This window comes from Bombina bombina, chromosome 1 (assembly GCF_027579735.1).
Source record: "Bombina bombina isolate aBomBom1 chromosome 1, aBomBom1.pri, whole genome shotgun sequence".
NCBI lineage: Eukaryota > Metazoa > Chordata > Amphibia > Anura > Bombinatoridae > Bombina > Bombina bombina.
In genome coordinates, this window is record NC_069499.1 from 1,361,017,406 (window position 1) to 1,361,040,577 (window position 23,172).

Below are 23,172 nucleotides of genomic sequence, written 5' to 3' on the forward strand. Positions count from 1 at the left end.
CTTAATCATCAAAGACTATATATATAAATATATATCTATATAGGGCTACAACAACTCATCGGTAAGATTGATCATAAAAATAGTTGTCAAAGAATCTCATTATCAATTAGGTGGTCAGCGATTAGTTGGTTAATTGCAGCAGCAGCTGCTTCTATCCGCTGAACTCCTGCACATGGTATTGTGCAATTTTTTTTTCTATAGAAAAAGATTAAAAAAAATTTTTTAAATTTTTTTGCACAATCTTAGTAGCAGTAGTTCATCAGATTAAAGCAGCTGGTGATGTGCAACTAATCACAGACCACCTAATTGATAATAAGATTTGTTGACAACTATTTTTATGATCAAACTTCCTGATTGGTTGTTGTTGCAGCTATATATATATAAAATAAAGCCATATAAATGACATAGAACAATGCTGCCATTGCAAAGAAGGTATACCTTCCAACCTGAGGTGCATGATACAGGGTTACCAATTTGTGAATGCACACTGCTTTAGTCACAGAGTGGATTAGTACCTAATTTCGAAAATGGGGAAACCCATTTTTAAGCTATGGGGTTGACCAACAGACACATACTCTACGTTTACAACGACTGGCACATAAGAACGGCTTTGAAGAAAGCTGCAGGAACTGAAAGAAAAACAATAGAAAGTTGATTAATGACCATGCTATTAAATGTGTGTCCAGCAATGTGATGTCCCTTTAATCTACTGTAAATGTTGTATAGTATATTTAGTTTTAAAATAAGTGAGGGTTAAAATACACAAACTATAAGAGTGACATCACAGATTCACTTCCTACACAAGATCTCACGAGCATTCCAGTGGCTCAGGATATTAGTGGTCATTGCTCAAAACCCAATCAAGCCGCTATGTATTACGTAAACTAGGAGAAAGGCGTCACCTGATGAAAGCGCGTCTCGATAGTCACGTGATGCGTGGGTGCGCATCTTTTGGTTTTGAGGCGTTCTGATTTCGCCTTCCCTCTAGCTGATGGTGTTCTGCGCATGCGTGTTGCAATGAGGAGGAGGCGGCAGTAGCGGCTCCGGTAGGAATTGTTTTGGTGACATACCGGGGAAACGAAAAAAGAATGCCTGGCGAGCACACGGGGAGAACTGAATCATCCTGGAGACCGGACGGGAGACCCCTTACAGATAATGTATAAAGGGCGAAGTCAGAGTGCTGCAGGCGCTATTGTTTAAGAGCTAAAGCAGACTGTAGTGTCTGGAAACCATAGCTATTGCTAACATAAACCTAAGGCTCTAGATACCTCCACGCTAAGGTACACAGGCTTGGAGCACGGTTTTGGGGCACCTCCTCTAAGAATGTAGAGACCCTATAGACGTTGAGCCCCACCAGCAAGGACCCTGTTACATAGGTCTCCTCGAGACCTAGAGGCCCCTGGCGACCAGGCAAGACTGCTGTACACAGTGTTCCTTACCGAGACCAACACTGAATGTAGGATACACTAAAGACTTGATATTGGAATTTTGTAATACAGAATTGTCCAGTACACAAAATACCTTAATTCCTCTGATATACAAGTCTCTCACTCTCCAACAGACTGATACATAGAGCCACTGAACAAAGAGCATACCAGTGACAACTGACCCCCTTTGTCAAGAACTGGGAACGTAGCAACTTCTGTAATAACCCCCACAAAGTTACACCAGCACCTAAACACTGAATATGTAGAGGAACCTCAAAAAAACGTTGGTACGTGGAACACACATGTACTGTTGTCAGCCTACAGGAATCTGTTGAAATGTGGACTTGATGCTCAAGCTATTAACAATACACATTATATAAGTTCTAGAATCCAAAGACTGGAGCTTCTGCACAACTCAGAACATTCTGAATACTCCTTTGGCCATCATACATCATGGCAGCCGCAGCTGCAGAGCCAATGGGTGGGACCAGCCCAGGTAAGTAATGCTTCATTTTAAGTGTACCTTGTTAATTAAAAGCATTATTATTATTCTTTATTTATAAAGTGCCAACAGATTCCGCAGCGAATTGGTAACAAAGATAAAAGGACAGTACCATATGAGAAACGAGACCAAATTTAACAAACAAATACAGGGGGAATTGGGAGCCCTGTTCCCGTGGGAACTTACAATCTAAATGGGTAGGGGGATGAGAAACAGGAGGTGGGGACTGCAAGGGTGGGCATGATGTTAGTGTGGAGTGAGGGCAACTATTATGCAAGTGGAATTCATTAGTTATTGATTTGGTGATAGGCTTCCCTGAACAATAAGGTCTTTAGGGAGTGTTTAAAGGAGAGGTTGGGGGAAAGTCTGACAGCTCGAGGAAGTGTGTTCCAGAGTGTTGACGCCGCACGAGAGAAGTCCTGTAGTCTAGCATGGGAGGAGGTGATGGTAGAAGAGGCAAGGAGTAGATCGTTGTTGGATCTTAGGGGACGGGCTGGAGTATATTTGTTGAGTGAGGACAGGTAGGGGGGGCGGCTGCATTGGTAAGGGCTTTGTAGGTCAGAGTGAGAATTTTGAATTTAATTCTGCTGTGAATGGGGAGCCAGTGAAGGGACTCAGAGGGGTGCTGAGGATACAGAGCGGCGGATTAGCCTAGCCAGAGGCATTTAGGATCGATTGAAGGGGGGAGAGGGGAAGGCCAGTTAGTAGGTTGTTACAGTAGTCAAGCTGGGAAATTACTAGGGAATGGATTAGCTGTTTAGTAGTTTCTGCACTCAGAAAAGGACTAATTTTGGAGATATTGCGTAGGTGGTTGCAACAGGAGGAAGAGAGTGATTGGATGTGGTGTATGAATGACAGATTGGAGTCAAGTGTAACTCCTAGGCAGCGGACATGGGGAGATAGTGGTGTCACCAACAGTGATAGTAAAGTTAGAAACTGGAGTAGAATTAGATGGGGGGATTAGAAGGAGCTCACTCTTGGACATGTTGATTTTTTTGGTGGTGAGAGGCCATCCAGGAAGAAATGCCAGATAAGCAGTCGCTAATGTTGGAAAGGACAGAAGGAGAGAGTGCAGGGGTGGATAGGTAGATCTGAGTATTGTCATTATAGAGGTGATAGTTGAAGCCATAGCTACTGATAAGTTTACCCAGTGAGGAAGTATAAATAAAGAGTAGAGGGCCTAGAACAGAGCCTTGAGGTACTCCAACAGACAGAGGCAGTGGAGAGGAGTCACCGCCAGCAAATGAGACAGAAAAGGACCTATTAGAGGGATAAGAATAGATCCTGGAGACGGCAATGTCCCATAGGCCTAGGGAGCTGAGAGTCCGTAGGCGGAGGGGATGGTCAACCGTATCAAAGGCAGCAGACAGGTCAAGTAAGATAAGTATAGAATAGTGGCCATTGTTTTTAGCAGAAAGAAGATCGTTGGTAATCTTGGTGAGGGCAGTCTCAGTTGAGTGTTTGGGACGGAAGCCAGATTGCAGGGGGTCAAGCAAAGAGTTGGAGGATAGGAAGTGGGTTAGGCGATTGAAAACTAGTTTTTTCCAGGACTTTTGAAGCTAGCGGAAGCAGTGATATGGGGCGGTAGTTTGCAGGAGAATTGGGGTCGAGGGAGGGTTTTTTGAGGGTGGGGGTGTCCTTTGCATGTTTGAAGGATGATGGAAATGAACCAGTAGTAAGGGATCAGTTGAATATGTGAGTAAGAGCTGGGGTGAGGGTAGAAGACAGAGAAGGTATTAGATGTGAAGGGATAGGGTCAAGTGGGCAGGTAGTGAGGTGAGAGGAAGATATTAAGGAACTCTCTTCATTCTCAGTGATTGGGGGGGAAGGTACTGAGAGTGGTGGAGGGGGTGACCGGGGGCGGAGATGGAAGGTTGCAGTTTTGTGGTGGGATGTTACTTCGGATGGTAAGTGTTTTGTTGAAAAAGTAGTCTGCCAAGTCTTGAGCACTAAAGGCAGAAGAGGAGGGTGGTGCAGGTGGACAGAGGAGAGTGGTGAAAATGGAGAAGAGACGTTTAGGGTTTGAGGAGTGAGACAATATGAGAGAAGAGAAGTAGTTTTGCTTGGCTAAGTGAAGGGCAGAGGAGTAATAATAAAGAATGAACTTATAGTGTAGGGAATCGGGTTCAGAGCGGGATTTCCTCCAGGCACAATCAGCAGCACGCAGCAGTACATAATTGATGCGTTTTCTACTGATTGGGATTTCTTTAACTTAAACATAGTTGACTTTTTAATGTATGTAATAGGCTGTAAGTCCGGCAATGGCTTTGGAAATGTCCTCTAACCCAGTGTTTCTCAACCCCTGTCTTCAAGTACCCCCAACTGGCCAGATTTTCAATATAGGTGAAATATACAGCTGATCAGTAACCATGGTAATGAACTTGCTCTCATCCATCAGCTGTTTATTTCACCAGTGCTCTTGTTCAGTTATAATTTAAACCTGGCCAGTTGGGGGTACTTGAGGACCGCGCTTGAGAAACACTGCTCTAACCAACCTCACGTGTGTGTGAACCTAGCTTTGGTGTAACCCTTATTTCAGAGCATATCACATACATAGTGCATTAGTTTTACATCTCCTTCAAGCATATTTCATTTGCAGTCCCTGAAAGCATGTCTGTCAATAAACCTAGTTTGTGTATTCATCCAGGAAAACATTCCGTGTGAGTTACTAACTGGGAAATTTTCTCAAAATCAGTTACTCTAACACCTGGCAAACATGCCATCCATTATCCCGTGTCCTTGTCACAGGTTAATTATAACCTTTAGGAATGACAAGTCGTCTGTGTTTATGAGTTGTTACTTTACCATTTGGAAGTTAGTGATGAGTTCTGCCTTTTAAATAATCCTAGGTAAAATATTCCACTCCCTTCTAAATCAAAGGAGGAAGTCAAGACCATCATTTTAGATATACTGTACTGTTAATTTTTGAAGTTTTATTACATTTGTAGGATATTAGTATTATCTGTGTGTGTGTAGTTGCTATAGTTGATTCTTTTAGTGGTACTATGGCGAGTTTGCATTGGAGCAAATAAAGTTGACATGTTTGTATAATATTTATTCAACAACTTTAAAGGGACAGTAAAGTCAAAATTATACTTTCATGATTCGGATAGAGCATGTCATTTTAAACAACTTTCCAATTTACTTCTATTATCAAATTTGATTTGTTCTTTTTAAATACTTTGTTGAAAAGTAAACCTAGGTGGGCTCATAGGATTCCAGGAGAGTGCACGTGTCTTAGGCACTCTACGGAAGTAGTGTTTGCAACATTGTTTTTAAAAATGTTATAAAATGTTACAAATACTGCTGCCATAGACTGCTACAGACACATGCATTATCTTGGAGTTCTGTGAGCCCACCTAGGTTTACTCTTCAACAAAGTATTCCAAGAGAACAAAACAAATTTGATAATAGATGTAAATTGGAATTTTTTTATTTTTAAATGACATGCTAAGTGTATTTATGACTTTACTGTCCCTTTAAAGGCGTAATGTAGTTTAAAATTTGTTTCCTTTAATATGTTCCAAGAGACTTATGCTTACTGCATAGTTTTATACAGATGGGAAATTGTACCTTCATGTTTATTTTTGTATTTGAAATAGCTTTTTTTCTCTCATGAAAACCATTATTTACTTTCAAGGATATGCCCATTTCATTGGACAGACCATACAGAAAGAGTAAACCTTCTCTTGCTATCTCTTTTTGTACACAGTCTAATAATTTATGTATTGAAATGTATATTAAGGCAAGGAGGAGTTCAATGTGCAAAACAAGCTATTTCAGGAACATAAATATCTCTTTACCACCTCCACACTTAGAGAGGATAATTTGCATTGCAAAATCTCATGTTTACATAGCTTTTCTAAAGAGCATATAAACACATTTTTAGTATAGGTGGCTGTTTCAACAGGCACAAAACAGCTATTTCAAATAACAAAATCAAAGTAAAGGATATATTAAACAATTTAAAGGACCATAATAGTAAAAAAACGCAAAACAAAACATTAATTCGTTAGAGCATGTAATTTTAAAGGGACATGAAACCCAAAATGTTTCTTTCATGATTTAGATGGAGCATACATTTTGTAAACCACTCTCCAGTTTACTTCTATTTTCCAATTTGCTTCATTTTCTTGGTATTTTTTCTTGAAGAAGCAGCAATGCACTATTGGGAGCTAGACGAACACACCGGTAAGCCAATCACAAGATATGTATGTGCAGCCGCCAATCAGGAGCTAGCTCCCAACTTCTGAGCCTACCTAGGAATGCTTTTCAAGGATACCAAGAGAATGAAGCAAAATAAATAGAATTCTCCATATATCTATATACAAATTTGAAATGCCACTGTCTAGCTCCTAAAAAATCCTTGAAAAAGCCACCTGGAGCGGTGAAGCGTACGTTGGACAAGAATCACAGAGGGACCTCACATGGGGGGTGGAGATCGGCAAACAGAGACTCTCTAAGAACTCTGATATGCAGTCAGGACTTGGTTTCACTATACTGATCAATTGTGTATGGTGCTTTGGGACAGAGTTTGTGCTGGGCTGGTTATACCCTATAAGAGTGACGTACTTACCTCCTTTTTAATATATATGTATTGCCTAAAAAATGTTTTATTTAACCTGATACTGCTTGCCAGTGGGATTGCTATAGAACGTGATACTCATAGCTATAGTGGCTCTGATTAATATGAATACCTGTAGCCACCTATTAATTACTTAGGAAGTTGTTATAGTGTTAAGCTATGTTCCTGTTTTTCTTTTGAGGAACGGTTACATTGAAGAGAATACAAGAATAAAATCTTTCTTGATCTATATTAAAGGGATATGAAACATTTTTTTTTCTTTCATGCTTATGATAGAGCATGCAATTTTAACCCCTTCGCTATCGGGACTTTCGGACAAAAACTTGCCCAAAATACCAGAGAATTTTTAGCATTTTTGCTTTCACTCCATTTAAACAGTGAGCCTTTTTTTTTTTTTTTTTTTTTTTTTTTTTTTAACCTGTCAAAACTATATATAGTTCCAGCAGGTTATTATGTATTTCGAGCAACTAAGAAAATTTAGGAATAAAGAAGAAACAGGAGGGTATGGTCAGCGCTAAAAAAGCTTAAAGAACACCACAACCTCAATAAAAGTCAATCAGGCCCATTTATCAAGCTCCGTATGGAGCTTGAAGGGCCGTGTTTCTGGCGAGTCTTCAGACTCGCCAGAAACACAAGTTATGAAGCAGCGGTCTAAAGACCGCTGCTTCATAACCCTGTCCGCCTGCTCTGAGCAGGCGGACAGGAACCGCCGGAAATCAACCCGATCGAATACGATCGGGTTGATTGACAGCTCCCTGCTGGCGGCCGATTGGCCGCGAGTCAGCAGGGGGCGGCGTTGCACCAGCAGCTCTTGTGAGCTGCTGGTGCAATGTTAAATGTGGAGAGCGTATTGCTCTCCGCATTTAGCGAGGTCTTGCGGACCTGATCCGCAGTGTCGGATCAGGTCCGCAAGCCCTTTGATAAATGGGCCCCAAAATGTTTGAGTCAATAAATAAGCAAGTATTCAATGGGTTAATAAAATGCCATATACTGGTTACTATATAAAATAAATGTAAGTGACCGGTCACAAAATACTAAATAATGGTTATCTTAAAATCACTATATAATGCAGGGCTCGACAAACCCAGGAGCCTGGTAGCCACTGGCTCCTAGAATTTTACCCCTGGCTACTAACTTTTTGGGTTATTCTCCATATATCTATATAAAAATTCAGCGGTCTGGCTCCTAATTTTTAAACACATTTGTCAAGTTCTGATAATGGTTATCTTAAATTCGCTACACACTGCTAAATTCAGAGTAAAAAAAGCTACAAACTATTCGTGCCACAAAATGACTAAAAGTTAATAAAATAACTACTGCTATAAATCAGTCATAGTCGTTAGTAGGTAATCATTAAAACAAATGTTACAGTAGGAAATAAGTTAGTCCGTAATATACAATATTTCCGTGCGCTGAAACTTGAAAGATCAGACTAAGAAACGGTAAGTATATCCCTTACGAGAGTTCTGACAATATTAGGCAGTCAGAACTCCCACTTTGCGGGTATAAGGGAAATGTTAACTTAATACCAAGAGGTCATGTTATACCTTTCCAATATGCGACTGTCTCGGTCTTAGTGTTAACACTTGCTGTAATCCTCATATATACCTCCGTATCTTACCCGCCTTCTTTGGTCGTCTTATTTAACACACCTCTGTCTCCGTGTGTTGTTCCACTGCTATTGCGGGATAGGGTGTTACCGGTCTCTTACTGTCTAAGCCTGCTGGTGGACAGACAGTGCCCTTAGATCTGTCTGTCCACCAGCAGGCTTAGAAAGTAAGAGCCTACACTCTGCACAGAGTTAAACAACCTTTAAACCCTCACAGATTTATTTTTTGAAAAGCCAAGTTCCAGAAGCCAAGATTGGCTGGAGTGTTGCACGTGACTAAGACAACACACGTGACAGGAAGACTCCACAGACCGGCAACACAGTATCCCACAATAGCAGTGGAACAACACACGGAGACAGAGGTGTGTTAAATAAGACCACCGAAGAAGGCGGGTAAGATACGGAGGTATATATGAGGATTACAGCAAGTGTCTTAACACTATAAGACAGAGACAGTCGCATATTGGAAAGGTATAACATGACCTCTTGGTATTAAGTTCACATTTCCCTTATACCTGCAAAGTGGGAGTTCTGAATGCTCAATATTGTCTGAACTGTCGTAAGGGATATACTTGCTGTTTCTTAGTCTGATTTTTCAAGTTTCAGTGCATGGACATATTGTATATTACGGGCTACCTTATTTCCTACTGTAACATTTGTTGCTACTTGTTTTAATGATTACCTATTAACGACTATGACTTTGATTTATAGCAGTAGTTATTTTATTAACGTTTAGTCATTTCGTGGCACAATTGTTTGTAGCTATTTTTACTCTGAATTTAGCAGTGTTTAGCGAATTTAAGATAATTATATAATGATTTTAAGATAACCATTATTTAGTATTTTGTGACCGGTCACTTACATTTATTTTATATAGTAACCAGTATATGGCATTTTATTAACCCATTGAATACTTGCTTATTTATCGACTTAATTAAACATATTTACTTTTATTGTGGTTGTGGTGTTCTTTAAGCTTTTTTAGCCCTGGCCATACCCTCCTTTCTTTATTGTTCTATTTTCTTCAGTTTGTGGGGAAAACTGTTAACTGGTACAGCCTAGTCACCACTGGGGTAGCGCTGTGGGACTCTTGTTTATTTGTTCGAATATTTAGGAGCCAGGCACACTTTTAGGAGCCAGAGAGTGGTATTTGTATATAGATATATAGAGAATAGCCCAAAAAATTAGGAGCCAGGGATAAAATTTCTAGGAACCAGTGGCTCCCAGGCTCCTGTGTTTGTTGAGCCCTGAATTAGAAGCCTGCTAATTGTAGCTGTGCATCACACTTCAAGTATTCCCGGCAGGAAAGGGGTTAATTAGGTAGCTTTAAAGGTTAATTTTAGTGTAGGGATTAGCCTCCCAAACAACTCAATCCCCTCCCCTCACTGGTCACCCCCGTCTGCCAGTCCTTTTTTCTTTTATAAAATATTTTTTATTTTCTGCAGTGTAGGGACCCCCCCAAAAACAAAAAAGCTCTCTGAACCTCCCTCCTCTACCTATTAGCCGCCATCTTATAAACTGCTTTTTTTTAAAAAAAAAAAAAAAAAAAAAAAAAAAAAATTCTGTAGTGTTCCCTCCCTCCATCGATCCTTAGTTAGGGACCCCACACAATGCCCATCCACTATTTCTGTAGTGTTGCTGCCCCATCCCTGCATACTGCAAGCCGTGTATATATGTCTTCTTACGTGAAGGGGTTAAGCAACTTTCTAATTTACTACTATTATCAATTTTTCTTCTCTTATTAGTATCTCTATTTGAAAAGCATGAATGTAATCTTAGGAGCCATCCAATTTTTGCTTCAGCACCTGGGTAGCGCTTGCTGATTGGTGGCAAAATGTGAAAATACCAAGAAGTTTCATATCTTTTTAAGGACTTTTGGTTATTGCATCCATTTCAATATCAGTGCACTTGTGTTTTTCGTTCACATTTTTATTATTATTAGCTGCTAAAAGTATGCTTGGCTGTCATTATTAGATTATTATGGTCCATTAATGCCTTCCAGCAGGTAAAATTGATAATTGGGAACACTTTAAGATAACATTTTTAAGTGCAATGGCTCTTTAATCTGTGATATGTCTATACAGACACACTTTTTTTTAACACAGATGTATGAGAGAGTGGACAAACTCTCTAGAGCATAACTATCACCTGTATCTGCAAACACGTTTTCAAAAGATCAATGCATTTTGTTTAGAGTAAAAAGTCAAATGCTACTGGCTTTACCTGTTTGTCTCCATATCCTCTCTTTTTTTTTTTTTTTATATAGAGCTCTGTTATTGTGTGGTTGTCTCAGGAGGAAGTGCCTTATTGTGGAATCACAGCTTGGAGCTCTGTGTGTCATCTTTGTTGTGGTTTTCTTTGTGTGTAAATTACATACTGAAATAGGAAAATCCTAGTCGCTTTATACCTCCATGATTTTTTTTGTTATAAGGAGTTGCCCCTTTTTGGATTGTTGTTGACCAGTGTTTATTTAGTGTGATATATTTTAGACCAAGGAAGGTGCTACAAATTTACTGGCTGTATGTGAGGCCCTCCTATTCACTAGTTAACTACTGTTAGAGGATATTGATAATTTTTAAAGAATCTCATCCCTGAGACTTCACTCCTGACGCATCACATTCTGTAACATTATATATACAGTCAATAGACTAGTCATTTCAGTTTCTTTCATAACATCTATAACTGATATGCTCAATATGCTTACATAAATAGTATAGTATTGACATCATTCAACCATTTGTCTCATAAAAGTGCATCTTCTTCAGCAGGTAAAATACAAAATACCTGCACATTCAAGCACTGTATAAACATAGAGTACAGGAAACCGTCAAGTGCTCCCATCACCCACTTTCACAAAAGCTGATGCCCATAATGAGATCTAATGCACTCTTTTCACACATTTCTCAGATTAATAAGGCTTTTCCATAACTGCAGATCAGAACTGCATATCCTTCCAACTGAATGTATCCTTTGCTTTATAGTATAGCTCACAAGAGCTTGCCTCACAAAAGAGAAAACCCTTTCACCACTCTAGCATTTGTTTTCATTGCAGTGAATAGCGGAACCTTTTGCACATGGACAGTACAAATAAAAAGCGTGACTTATCCATAGTGTAAATCGGAACCTCTTAACACCCCCTAACTCTTTTCCAATAGTGCTAATTAGAAATCACTGACTTACCAACACTGATCTAGAAAAGCACTTGCATCCCCAACAAAGCTGATAAGATTTTTTTTTTCCTCCACTCACAATGTTGATACAAAGGTTTTAATATCGTCTTAGAATGTTAACTGGAAACTTTCCATCCATAATTGTAAGAAGCTCCTGTTGCCCTGCCTTGCAGTGGGGATCATGATAATTTTTTTACCCCCTCCCCATAATGTTTATAAAAACCTCTGTCATCTCCTAGACTGTTTTAAATAAAAACACAAAACCATATGGTTATTCAATTTGTGCCCCACCCATAGTAGAGACCCTTGCTATACCCCTTCAAAATTAGAGGTAATTCGCCCACTCATCAGAATTGCTTGCTGCCTCCATCATTAACTGTCCCATAGCTGTTCCAGACCAACCTTCCCCTTTTCTACAAATACCAGGTACTAGGGAGTAAATGCTCTTAAAATGTGTATGTATGTGTGCGTATATATGTGTGTGTGTGTGTATGTGTGTGTATATATATATATATATATATATGTATATGTACAGGTGGCCCTCGGTTTACAACGGTTCAATTTGCACCGTTTCAGAATAACAACCTTTTTTCCAGTCATGTGACTGCTATTGAAAAGCATTGAGAAGCAGTGCATTGATTAAAATAGCCAGTAGGTGGAGCTGTCCGCTTGTGTTGCAGCAAAGCCAAGTAGGCTGAAATTAATCAGTTTAACCAGACCTGAGCTATCGAGCAGATTTCAAAGGAACAAGATCTTCCTGTCTATAAATCAGTCCAGATTGGAATGCATAGAAAGAACTGTTTGCAGAAAAATGCAAGTGAAGTCTGTGTTGTGTGATTATTTTATTAGGTTTGTAATGCTGTTTAGCAAATGTTTTTGTTAATTTAACTTAGTTTAATTATATATTCTGTGTTGTGTGATTATTTTATTAGGTTTATAATGCTGTTTAACATTTAAAGTCTTCATTTCAAAGCTTAAAAAAATAATGTATTAGGTATTACTTATGCCAATTTTGAGAGGGGCCTGGAACCTAACTCCCTCACTTCCCATTGACTTACATTATAAACTGGGTTTCAATTTACAATGGTTTCGATTTACAACCATTCCTTCTGGAACCTAACCCCGGCGTAAACTGAGGGATATATATATATATATATATCTCCAACATTGGTGTGTCCGGTCCACGGCGTCATCCTTACTTGTGGGATATTCTCTTCCCCAACAGGAAATGGCAAAGAGTCCCAGCAAAGCTGGTCACATGATCCCTCCTAGGCTCCGCCCACCCCAGTCATTCTCTTTGCCGTTGCACAGGCAACATCTCCACGGAGATGGTTAAGAGTTTTTTGGTGTTTAAATGTAGTTTTATTCTTCTATCAAGTGTTTGTTATTTTAAAATAGTGCTGGTATGTACTATTTACTCTGAAACAGAAAAGGATGAAGATTTCTGTTTGTAAGAGGAAGATGATTTTAGCAGACAGTAACTGAAATCAATTGCTGTTTCCACACAGGACTGTGAGATGAAGTAACTTCAGTTGGGGGAAACAGTTAGCAGTCTTTTCTGCTTAAGGTATGACTAGCCATATTTCTAACAAGACCATGTAATGCTGGAAGGCTGTCATTTCCCCTCATGGGGACCAGTAAGCCATTTTCTTAGTTAAACATAAAAGAATAAAGGGCTTCAAAAAGGGCTTAAAAACTGGTAGACATTTTTCTGGGCTAAAACAGTTGCTTTACTAGGCATATTATGCAGATTCTAACTAATTATTGGTATTATAATCTTGGGGAACGTTTAGAAAAACGGCAGGCACTGTGTTGGACACCTTTTTCAGATGGGGGCCTTTCTAGTTATAGACAGAGCCTCATTCTGGGACTGTATAGGGGTTAAATGTAAAAACGGCTCCGGTTCTGTTAATTTAAGGGTTAAAGCTCTGAAATTTGGTGTGCAATACTTTTAATGCTTTAAGACACTGGTGAAATTTTGGTGAATTTTGAACAATTCCTTCATACTTTTTCACATATTCAGTAATAAAGTGTTTTCAGTTTGAAATTTAAAGTGACAGTAACGGTTTTATTTTAAAACGTTTTTTGTGCTTTGTTGACAAGTTTAAGCCTGTTTAACATGTCTGTACCATCAGATAAGCTATGTTCTATATGTATGTAAGCCAATGTGTCTCCCCATTTAAATTTATGTGATAATTGTGCCATAGTGTCCAAACAAAGTAAGGACAGTATTGCAACAGATAATGATATTGCCCAAGATGATTCCTCAAATGAGGGGAGTAAACATGATACATCATCCCCTACTGTGTCTACACCAGTTATGCCCACACAGGAGGCCCCTAGTACATCTAGTGCGCCAATACTTATTACCATGCAACAATTAACGGCTGTAATGGATAACTCCATAGCAAATCTTTTATCCAAAATGCCTACTTATCAGAGAAAGCGCGATTGCTCTGTTTTAAACACTGAAGAGCAAGAGGACGCTGATGATAACTGTTCTGACATACCCTCACACCAATCTCAAGGGGCCATGAGGGAGGTTTTGTCTGATGGTGGAATTTCAGATTCAGGAAAAATTTCTCATCAAGCTGAACCTGATGTTGTGACATTTAAATTTAAATTAGAACATCTCCGCGCACTGCTTAAGGAGGTGTTATCTACTCTGGATGATTGTGACAATTTGGTCATTCCAGAGAAATTATGTAAGATGGACAAGTTCCTAGAGGTTCCGGTGCCCCCCGACGCTTTTCCTATACCCAAGCGGGTGGCGGACATAGTAAATAAAGAGTGGGAAAGGCCCGGCATACCTTTTGTCCCCCCCCCCCTATATTTAAGAAATTATTTCCTATAGTCGACCCCAGAAAGGACTTATGGCAGACAGTCCCCAAGGTCGAGGGGGCGGTTTCTACTCTAAACAAACGCACTACTATTCCTATCGAAGATAGTTGTGGTTTCAAAGATCCTATGGATAAGAAATTAGAGGGTTTGCTTAAAAATATTTTTGTACAGCAAGGTTACCTTCTACAACCAATTTCATGCATTGTTCCTGTCACTACGGCAGCGTGTTTCTGGTTCGAGGAACTAGAAAAATCGCTCAGTAAAGAATCTTCGTATGAGGAGGTTATGGACAGAGTTCAAGCACTTAAATTGGCTAACTCTTTTGTTTTAGATGCCGCTTTGCAATTAGCTAGATTAGCGGCGAAAAATTCAGGGTTTGCTGTCGTGGCGCGCAGAGTGCTTTGGCTAAAGTCTTGGTCAGCGGATGTGTCTTCCAAGACAAAATTGCTTAACATTCCTTTCAAAGGTAAAACATTATTTGGACCTGATTTGAAAGAGATTATTTCAGACATCACTGGGGGAAAGGGCCACGCCCTCCCACAGGATAGGTCTTTTAAGGCTAATAATAAGCCTAATTTTCGTCCCTTTCGCAGAAACGGACCAGTCTCTAATTCTGTATCCTCTAAGCAAGAGGGTAATACTTCACAACCCAAACCAGCCTGGAAACCAATGCAAGGCTGGAACAAGGGTAAGCAGGCCAAGAAGCCTACCACTGCTACCAAAACAGCATGAAGGGATAGCCCCCGATCCGGGACCGGATCTAGTGGGGGGCAGATTTTCTCTCTTTGCTCAGGCTTGGGCAAGAGATGTTCAGGATCCTTGGGCGCTAGAAATAGTTTCTCAAGGTTATCTCCTGGAATTCAAGGAACTACCCCCAAGGGGAAGGTTCCACAGGTCTCAATTATCTTCAAACCAAATAAAGAGACAGGCATTCTTACATTGTGTAGAAGACCTGTTAAAGATGGGAGTGATACATCCAGTTCCAATAAGAGAACAAGGAATGGGATTTTATTCCAATCTGTTCATAGTTCCCAAAAAAGAGGGAACATTCAGACCAATTTTGGATCTAAAGATCCTAAACAAATTTCTCAGGGTACCATCGTTCAAAATGGAAACTATTCGAACGATCCTACCTACTATCCAGGAAAATCAATTTATGACTACCGTGGATTTAAAGGATGCGTACCTACATATTCCTATCCACAACGAACATCATCAGTTCCTAAGGTTCGCTTTTCTGGACAAGCATTACCAGTTTGTGGCACTTCCATTTGGATTAGCCACTGCTCCAAGGATTTTCACAAAGGTACTAGGGTCCCTTCTAGCGGTTCTAAGACCAAGGGGCATTGCAGTAGTACCTTACTTGGACGACATCCTGATTCAAGCGTCGTCCCTGTCAAAAGCAAAGGCTCATACGGACATCGTCCTAGCCTTTCTCAGATCTCACGGATGGAAGGTGAACAAAGAAAAAAGTTCTCTGTCCCCGTCAACAAGAGTTCCCTTCTTGGGAACAATAATAGATTCCTTAGAAATGAGGATTTTTCTGACAGAGGTCAGAAAATCAAAACTTCTAAGCTCTTGTCAAGTACTTCATTCTGTTCCTCGTCCTTCCATAGCGCAGTGCATGGAAGTAATAGGATTGATGGTTGCACGAATTCATCTAAGACCATTACAACTGTGCATGCTCAGACAGTGGAATGGGGATTATACAGACTTGTCTCCGACGATTCAAGTAGATCAAAAGACCAGAGATTCACTCCGTTGGTGGCTGAACCTGGACAATCTGTCACAGGGAATGAGCTTCCGCAGACCAGAGTGGGTCATTGTCACGACCGACGCCAGCCTAGTGGGCTGGGGCGCGGTCTGGGAATCCCTGAAAGCTCAGGGTCTATGGTCTCGGGAAGAGTCTCTTCTCCCGATAAACATTCTGGAACTGAGAGCGATATTCAATGCTCTCAGAGCTTGGCCTCAACTAGCAAAGGCCAAATTCATAAGGTTTCAGTCAGACAACATGACGACCGTTGCATATATCAATCATCAGGGGGGAACAAGGACTTCCCTGGCGATGAAAGAAGTGACCAAGATAATTCAATGGGCGGAGGATCACTCCTGCCACTTGTCTGCGATCCACATCCCAGGAGTGGAAAATTGGGAAGCGGATTTTCTGAGTCGTCAGACATTCCATCCGGGGGAGTGGGAACTCCATCCGGAAATCTTTGCCCAAATAACTCAATTATGGGGCATTCCAGACATCGATCTGATGGCGTCTCGTCAGAACTTCAAGGTTCCTTGCTACGGGTCCAGATCCAGGGATCCCAAGGCGACCCTAGTAGATGCACTAGTAGCACCTTGGACCTTCAACCTAGCTTATGTATTCCCACCGTTTCCTCTCATCCCCAGGCTGGTAGCCAGGATCAATCAGGAGAGGGCCTCGGTGATCTTGATAGCTCCTGCGTGGCCACGCAGGACTTGGTATGCAGACCTGGTCAATATGTCATCGGCTCCACCATGGAAGCTACCTTTGAGACAGGACCTTCTTGTTCAGGGTCCATTCGAACATCCGAATCTGGTTTCCCTCCAACTGACGGCTTGGAGATTGAACGCTTGATTTTATCAAAGTGTGGGTTTTCAGATTCTGTAATAGATACTCTGATTCAGGCTAGAAAGCCTGTAACTAGAAAAATTTACCATAAAATATGGAAAAAATATATCTGTTGGTGTGAATCTAAAGGATTCCCATGGAACAAGATAAAAATTCCTAAGATTCTATCCTTTCTACAAGAAGGTTTGGAGAAAGGATTATCTGCAAGTTCTCTGAAGGGACAGATCTCTGCTTTATCTGTTTTACTTCACAAAAGACTGGCAGCTGTGCCAGATGTTCAAGCATTTGTTCAGGCTCTGGTTAGGATCAAGCCTGTTTATAGACCTTTGACTCCTCCCTGGAGTCTAAATCTAGTTCTTTCAGTTCTTCAAGGGGTTCCGTTTGAACCCTTACATTCCGTAGATATTAAGTTATTATCTTGGAAAGTTTTGTTTTTGGTTGCAATTTCTTCTGCTAGAAGAGTTTCAGAGTTATCTGCTCTGCAGTGTTCTCCGCCCTATCTGGTGTTCCATGCAGATAAGGTGGTTTTGCGTACTAAGCCTGGTTTTCTTCCAAAAGTTGTTTCCAACAAAAATATTAACCAGGAGATAGTTGTACCTTCTTTGTGTCCGAATCCAGTTTCAAAGAAGGAACGTTTGTTACACAATTTGGACGTAGTCCGTGCTCTAAAATTCTATTTAGAGGCTACTAAAGATTTCAGACAAACATCTTCCTTGTTTGTTGTTTATTCTGGTAAAAGGAGAGGTCAAAAAGCGACTTCTACCTCTCTTTCCTTTTGGCTTAAAAGCATTATCCGATTGGCTTATGAGACTGCCGGACGGCAGCCTCCTGAAAGAATCACAGCTCACTCCACTAGGGCTGTGGCTTCCACATGGGCCTTCAAGAACGAGGCTTCTGTTGACCAGATATGTAAGGCAGCGACTTGGTCTTCACTGCACACTTTTGCCAAATTTTACAAATTTGATACTTTTGCTTCTTCCGAGGCTATTTTTGGGAGAAAGGTTTTGCAAGCCGTGGTGCCTTCCATTTAGGTGACCTGATTTGCTCCCTCCCTTCATCCGTGTCCTAAAGCTTTGGTATTGGTTCCCACAAGTAAGGATGACGCCGTGGACCGGACACACCAATGTTGGAGAAAACAGAATTTATGCTTACCTGATAAATTACTTTCTCCAACGGTGTGTCCGGTCCACGGCCCGCCCTGGTTTTTTAATCAGGTCTGATAATTTATTTTCTTTAACTACAGTCACCACGGTATCATATGATTTCTCCTATGCAAATATTCCTCCTTTACGTCGGTCGAATGACTGGGGAAGGCGGAGCCTAGGAGGGATCATGTGACCAGCTTTGCTGGGCTCTTTGCCATTTCCTGTTGGGGAAGAGAATATCCCACAAGTAAGGATGACGCCGTGGACCGGACACACCGTTGGAGAAAGTAATTTATCAGGTAAGCATAAATTCTGTTATATATAAATATATATATATTTATTTATTTATTGCAGGCAGTCCCCAAGGTTACAAACAAGCTAGGTTTGTTCTTAAGTTGATTTTGTATGTCAGTTGGAACAGACACTTTTTTTTTTTTTTTTTTTTTTAGTAAAACTCTAGTTAAACATATTTTTTTTTTTTTTTTTTTTTTTTTTTTTTAGTTTTGGCTAGAATAGGGGAAAGATTGTTTTGCTATCTGCCCCTGTTCAGAAAATTTCACATCACTTTCTGGCCTTGTGATATTTTGAGTATTTTGGGTTAGAAGGATTGGTGATAAAGCTCTATTTTCTCCGTTTGCAAGTAAGAGTTGTACTTAAGTCGGATGTCTGTAACCCGGGGACTGCCTGTAGTAGTATTATTAGTATGTAGTAGTAGTATTTTTTATTCTACTCCCATGTGTGCATACATGGGCAACATTGTTGGAGGACACCTTTCATGCCTCCTGGTTCTAGCAGAGAGAGAAATCAATGCCAAGATTCTTATCTGCCGCAAGACAAGAACAACAGACTCAAAGGACGTCAAAGTAATTTTCGTTCCTTTCGTTACTTCAAAGGTCAAGTCTTCCTCTTCCAAACAGGAGCAGTCAGTCTTTTTTTGAAGCCCAATCCGTCTTGAAATAATAGGAAGCAATCAAAGAAACCCTCAGCTGAGTCTAAGTCGGTATGAAGGGTCGGCCCCCAGTCTAGGATCGGATCAAGTGGGGGGCAGACTTTCCCTGTTTTGTCAAGCGTGGAGACGAGATGTCCCAGATCCTTGGGCTGCGAACATAGTATCTCAGGGTTACAAAATAGAATTCAAAACTTTCCCTCCCAGGGGCAGATTCCACCTCTCAAGATTATCTGCAGACTAGGTAAAAAGGCATTCTTGAACTGCGTTCAGGACTTTTCCTCCCTGGGAGTGATTATTCCAGTAAGGGAACAGGGTCTAGGATTCTATTCAAATCTGTTTGTGGTTCCCAAAAAAGATGGAAGTTTTCAACGCATTTTATCCCTAAAGTGCATCAACAAGTTTCTCAGGGTACCATCCTTCAAAATGCAAACCATTCATTCCATTCTTACTTTGGTCCAAGAGGGTCAGTTCATGACGATCATAGACCTGAAGGACGTGTATCTTCATGTTCCCATCCACCGGGATCATCACAAATTCCTGAGATTCGCCTTTCTAGACAAACACTTTCAGTGTGTTGCTCTTCTGTTTGGCCTTGCCACAGCTCCCAGAGTTTTCTCAAAGGTTCTGGGTGCTCTCTTGGCAGTGATCAGGTCTTGGAATTGCAGTGGCGCCATACTTGGACTACATATTGGTTCAGGCGCCATCTTTTCAACAAGCAAACTCTCATACAGAGATCTTGTTGTCTTATCTACGTTCCCACGGTTGGAAAGTGAATCTGGAAAAGAGTTCCCTTGTTCCAGCTACAAGGGTGGTTTTCCTAAGCACCATAATAGATTCCCTATCTATGAAAACCTTTCTGACGGAGGTCACAAAATCCAAAATTCTCTCCTCTTGCCTCTCTCTACAGTCTGTTTTCCCATCAGTGGCTCAATGTATGGAGGTAATTGGTCTGATGGTTGCTTCCATGGACATCATTCCCTTTGCTCGATTCCATTTGAGAGCTCTGCAATTATGCATGCTCAGACAATCTAATGGAGACCATTCGGATCTGTCTCGAGGATAAATCTAGACCAGTCACCAAGACACTCCCATGGTGGCTTTCTCAGGACCATCTGTCTCAGGGCACATGCTTCTGGAGACCTTCCTGGGTAATTGTGACCACGGACGCCAGCCTGCTAGGCAGGGGAGTAGTCTGCTCTCCCCATAAACATCTTGTAGTTGAGTTATTTACAATGCTCTGATGGCTTGGCCTCAATTGTCTTTAGCCCGGTTTATCAGGTTTCAGTCGGACAACATCACCTCAGTGGCTTACATCAACCACGAGGGAGGAACGTGGCATTCCATAACCATGAAGGATGTGGCACGGTTTATTCAGTGGGCGGAAGCTCGCAATTGCTGTCTATCTCCCAGTCCAAGTCTTTTTGGAAGCCCAATTCCTGGAGTGGACAACTGGGAAGCTAATTTCCTGAGCAGACAGACATTTCATCCCAGGGAGTGGGCTCTCCATCCGGAGGTGTTCTCCAGGTTAACCCTAAAATGGGGGTGCCGAAGTTAGATCTGATGGCGTTTCGGCAGAATGCAAGGCTGCAACTTGGTCCTCTCTGCATACTTTTTCCAAATTTGATACTTTTTTGGGAGAAAAGTTTGTCAAGTGGTGTTGCCTTCTGTTTAGGTCTGCCTGTCTTGTTCTCCCTCCCTGTCCATTCTGTGTCCTCTAGCTTGGGTATTGGTTCCCACTAGTAATTGAATGACGTTGTGGGCTCTCCATATCTTAGGAAAGAAAACAAAATGTATGCTTACCTGATTTCTTTCTTTTCGGATATGGAGAGTCCACGACCCCACCCTTTATTAAGACAGTTATTTTTGTCTAAACCTCAGGCACCTCTACACCTTTTGTGTTATTCCTTTTTCCATTTCTCTTTGGTCAAATGACAGGGGAGTGACACTTAACAGCTTTGCTGTGGTGCTCTTTGCCTCCTGCTGGCCAGGAGTGATATCCCACTAGTAATTGAATGATGTTGTGGACTCTCCATATCCGGAAAGGAAGAAATTTATCAGGTAAGCATACATTTTGTGTTTTTCTTTCATGATTCTGGTAGAGCATGCAATTTTAACTAACTTTATTAATTTACTTCTATTTATTAATTTTTCTTTGTTGTCTTGGTAGCTTTTGTTGAAAAACAGGGACATATGCTTAGGAGCCAGCTAATTTCTGGAGCACTAGATGTCAGCACTATTTCATGCCATGTAGTGCTCCTGATGCCTACCTAGGTATCTCTTAAACACAGAATATCATGGAAATAAAGTAAATTTGTTAATAGAAGTAAATTGGAAACGTTTTTTTTTTTTTAAATTATATGCTCTGAATCACAAAATACATTTTCTGGGTTTCATGTCTCTTAAAGGTACATTCCAGCCAAAATTGTAATTTGCATGGAGGCATTTGATTTTTAAATAGAAGCATATTTGTAATATACATGTATTAGGAAAAATGCTTCTAATAAAAGCTACAGCTGTTTCAAAAGTGTATTTAAAGGGACAGTCAGAACCAGAATTTTGGTTGTTTAAAAAGATAGATAATCCCTTTTATTACCCATTCCCCAGTTTTGCAAAACCAACACGGTTATATTAATACACTCTAAGCATCTTCTGACCGCCCCTAATCACATGACTTTTAGTTATCTATTGACTTGCATTTTAGCCAATTAGTGAAGTGTCTGCCACTAGCCACGGGCGTGATCACAATGCTATCTATATGGCCTACAAGAGCTTGCTCTCCCCTGCTGTGAAAAGTAAATAAAATAGAGGCATCATGCACCAGCATTTCAAACACTGCACTTGCTCAGAGAGCCTATTGTGCTTGTTCCCTCTGGTAATGACTGAATTTGTTAAAGGGCCACTCAGGTTAAATTAAACTTTCATGATTCTGATACAGCATGTAATTTTAAACAACTTTCCAATTTACTTCCATTAAAAAAAATGTGCACAGTCTTTTATATTTACAATTTTTGAGTCACCGAATCCTACTGAGCATGTGCAAGAATTCACAGACTATACGTATATGCATTTGTGATTGGTTGATTGCTATCACATGGTACAAGGGGAGTGGAAATATACATAACTTTGAAATTTGTTATAAAAAAATCTTCTACTCATTTGAAGTTCAGACTAAGTGCTATTGCATTGTTTTGTTATCTTGCGTTTGTTGATTATGCAAATCTAATGTGTTGACTGGTCCTTTAATTGCTGACATGATACAAGCCCCACTGGCGCTCTGAAGAGCTGCAGTATTTTAAATGCTGGAGCACTGAGAATATCTAGCTATGCTTCACATGCACGTGCAGAGAAAAATGCCAACTCTAAAACAGCGATAACTTTTAATAGAAGCATTTTTGACAATACATCTATATTACAAATATTTTTCTATTCAAAGATGTAATTCATCTGTGTATTTAACTTTTGACCGGAATGTCCCTTTAACTTTTACCGAAATTTGTTCAGCCATTTAAAATCTCCATATAGAACCCACCTGTTGCACATTAGTTATGTTTTATTTGTTACTTTAGGGAGTGACCTTTTCTCAAATGAGAGCTGGAAGATATTTAGTAGACATCCACCTACATACATATATTTATATATAGAGTGATCTAGAAAGTTAGTAGTTATGGCTTTCAAGATTTGACTAATTTATTTCAGTAGAAACTTAAGGAGATTGTGGCGTTTGTATACAGTTAAACATTCATACTAAAAGTTAGTACTCAGAAGTAATGTCCAAGGTGCGTTGGCTAATTGGTTCTGGTATTTAGCAAGGCCTGTATTCAACTGTGAAAAACTAAGCAATTGTAAGGTTTATACACATAGGGAGGGGAAGGCAGATTTTTTTTTCTTTTTCTTTTTTCTTCTTAGTCAATATGTGTGAAAACAAAGCCTGTTGCTATGTTCTGCATACCCTACATTCCTGCTGTGTTTATGCACTCTTGCAATTAGTCTCCATCCTTAGTCATTAACTGTGACTGTATGCATTGCAACATCTATGCAGCTTTCTATAGGATGGAGGGTTGGGTTTAACTTTCCTTGTTCCCTTCTCGGCATGTGAAACAGCAGAGTAGCTGGCTGATTCTGACATTACTCAGACTTGGTATCTGAGCTACATGTCTATACATAATGCACGTTCTACCATATGATTCAGCGGGATCCAGCTTTAGGTACTATGTCATTCATTCAACTGTTTTTTTTTGTTGTGTTTGTTTTTTTTGTTTTAATAGTGCTTTTACCTGTTTCACACGTGTGATCAGTATAGATTTACACTGTGTAGTTTGTAACCTTTTTGGTTAGAAACATT

At 40.3% G+C, this 23,172-nt stretch overlaps 1 protein-coding gene across 6 annotated transcripts in view; it reads left to right on the forward strand.

Moving 5' to 3' along the window:
• The first annotated feature begins 996 nt into the window (after positions 1-996).
• The window catches only part of PIP5K1A (phosphatidylinositol-4-phosphate 5-kinase type 1 alpha), a 175,341-nt gene continuing 153,165 nt past the window's right edge, over positions 997-23,172 (forward strand). For 3 of the 6 annotated variants that reach the window (XM_053703705.1, XM_053703714.1, XM_053703739.1), the window contains exon 1: positions 997-1,923. In XM_053703705.1, coding sequence (XP_053559680.1) covers positions 1,881-1,923 — 43 coding nt within the window. In that variant the 5' untranslated portion in view covers positions 997-1,880. Of the gene's footprint in view, positions 1,924-22,925; positions 23,036-23,172 lie in introns of those variants that run through there. The other 3 variants (XM_053703723.1, XM_053703732.1, XM_053703748.1) reach the window with 3 other exon arrangements.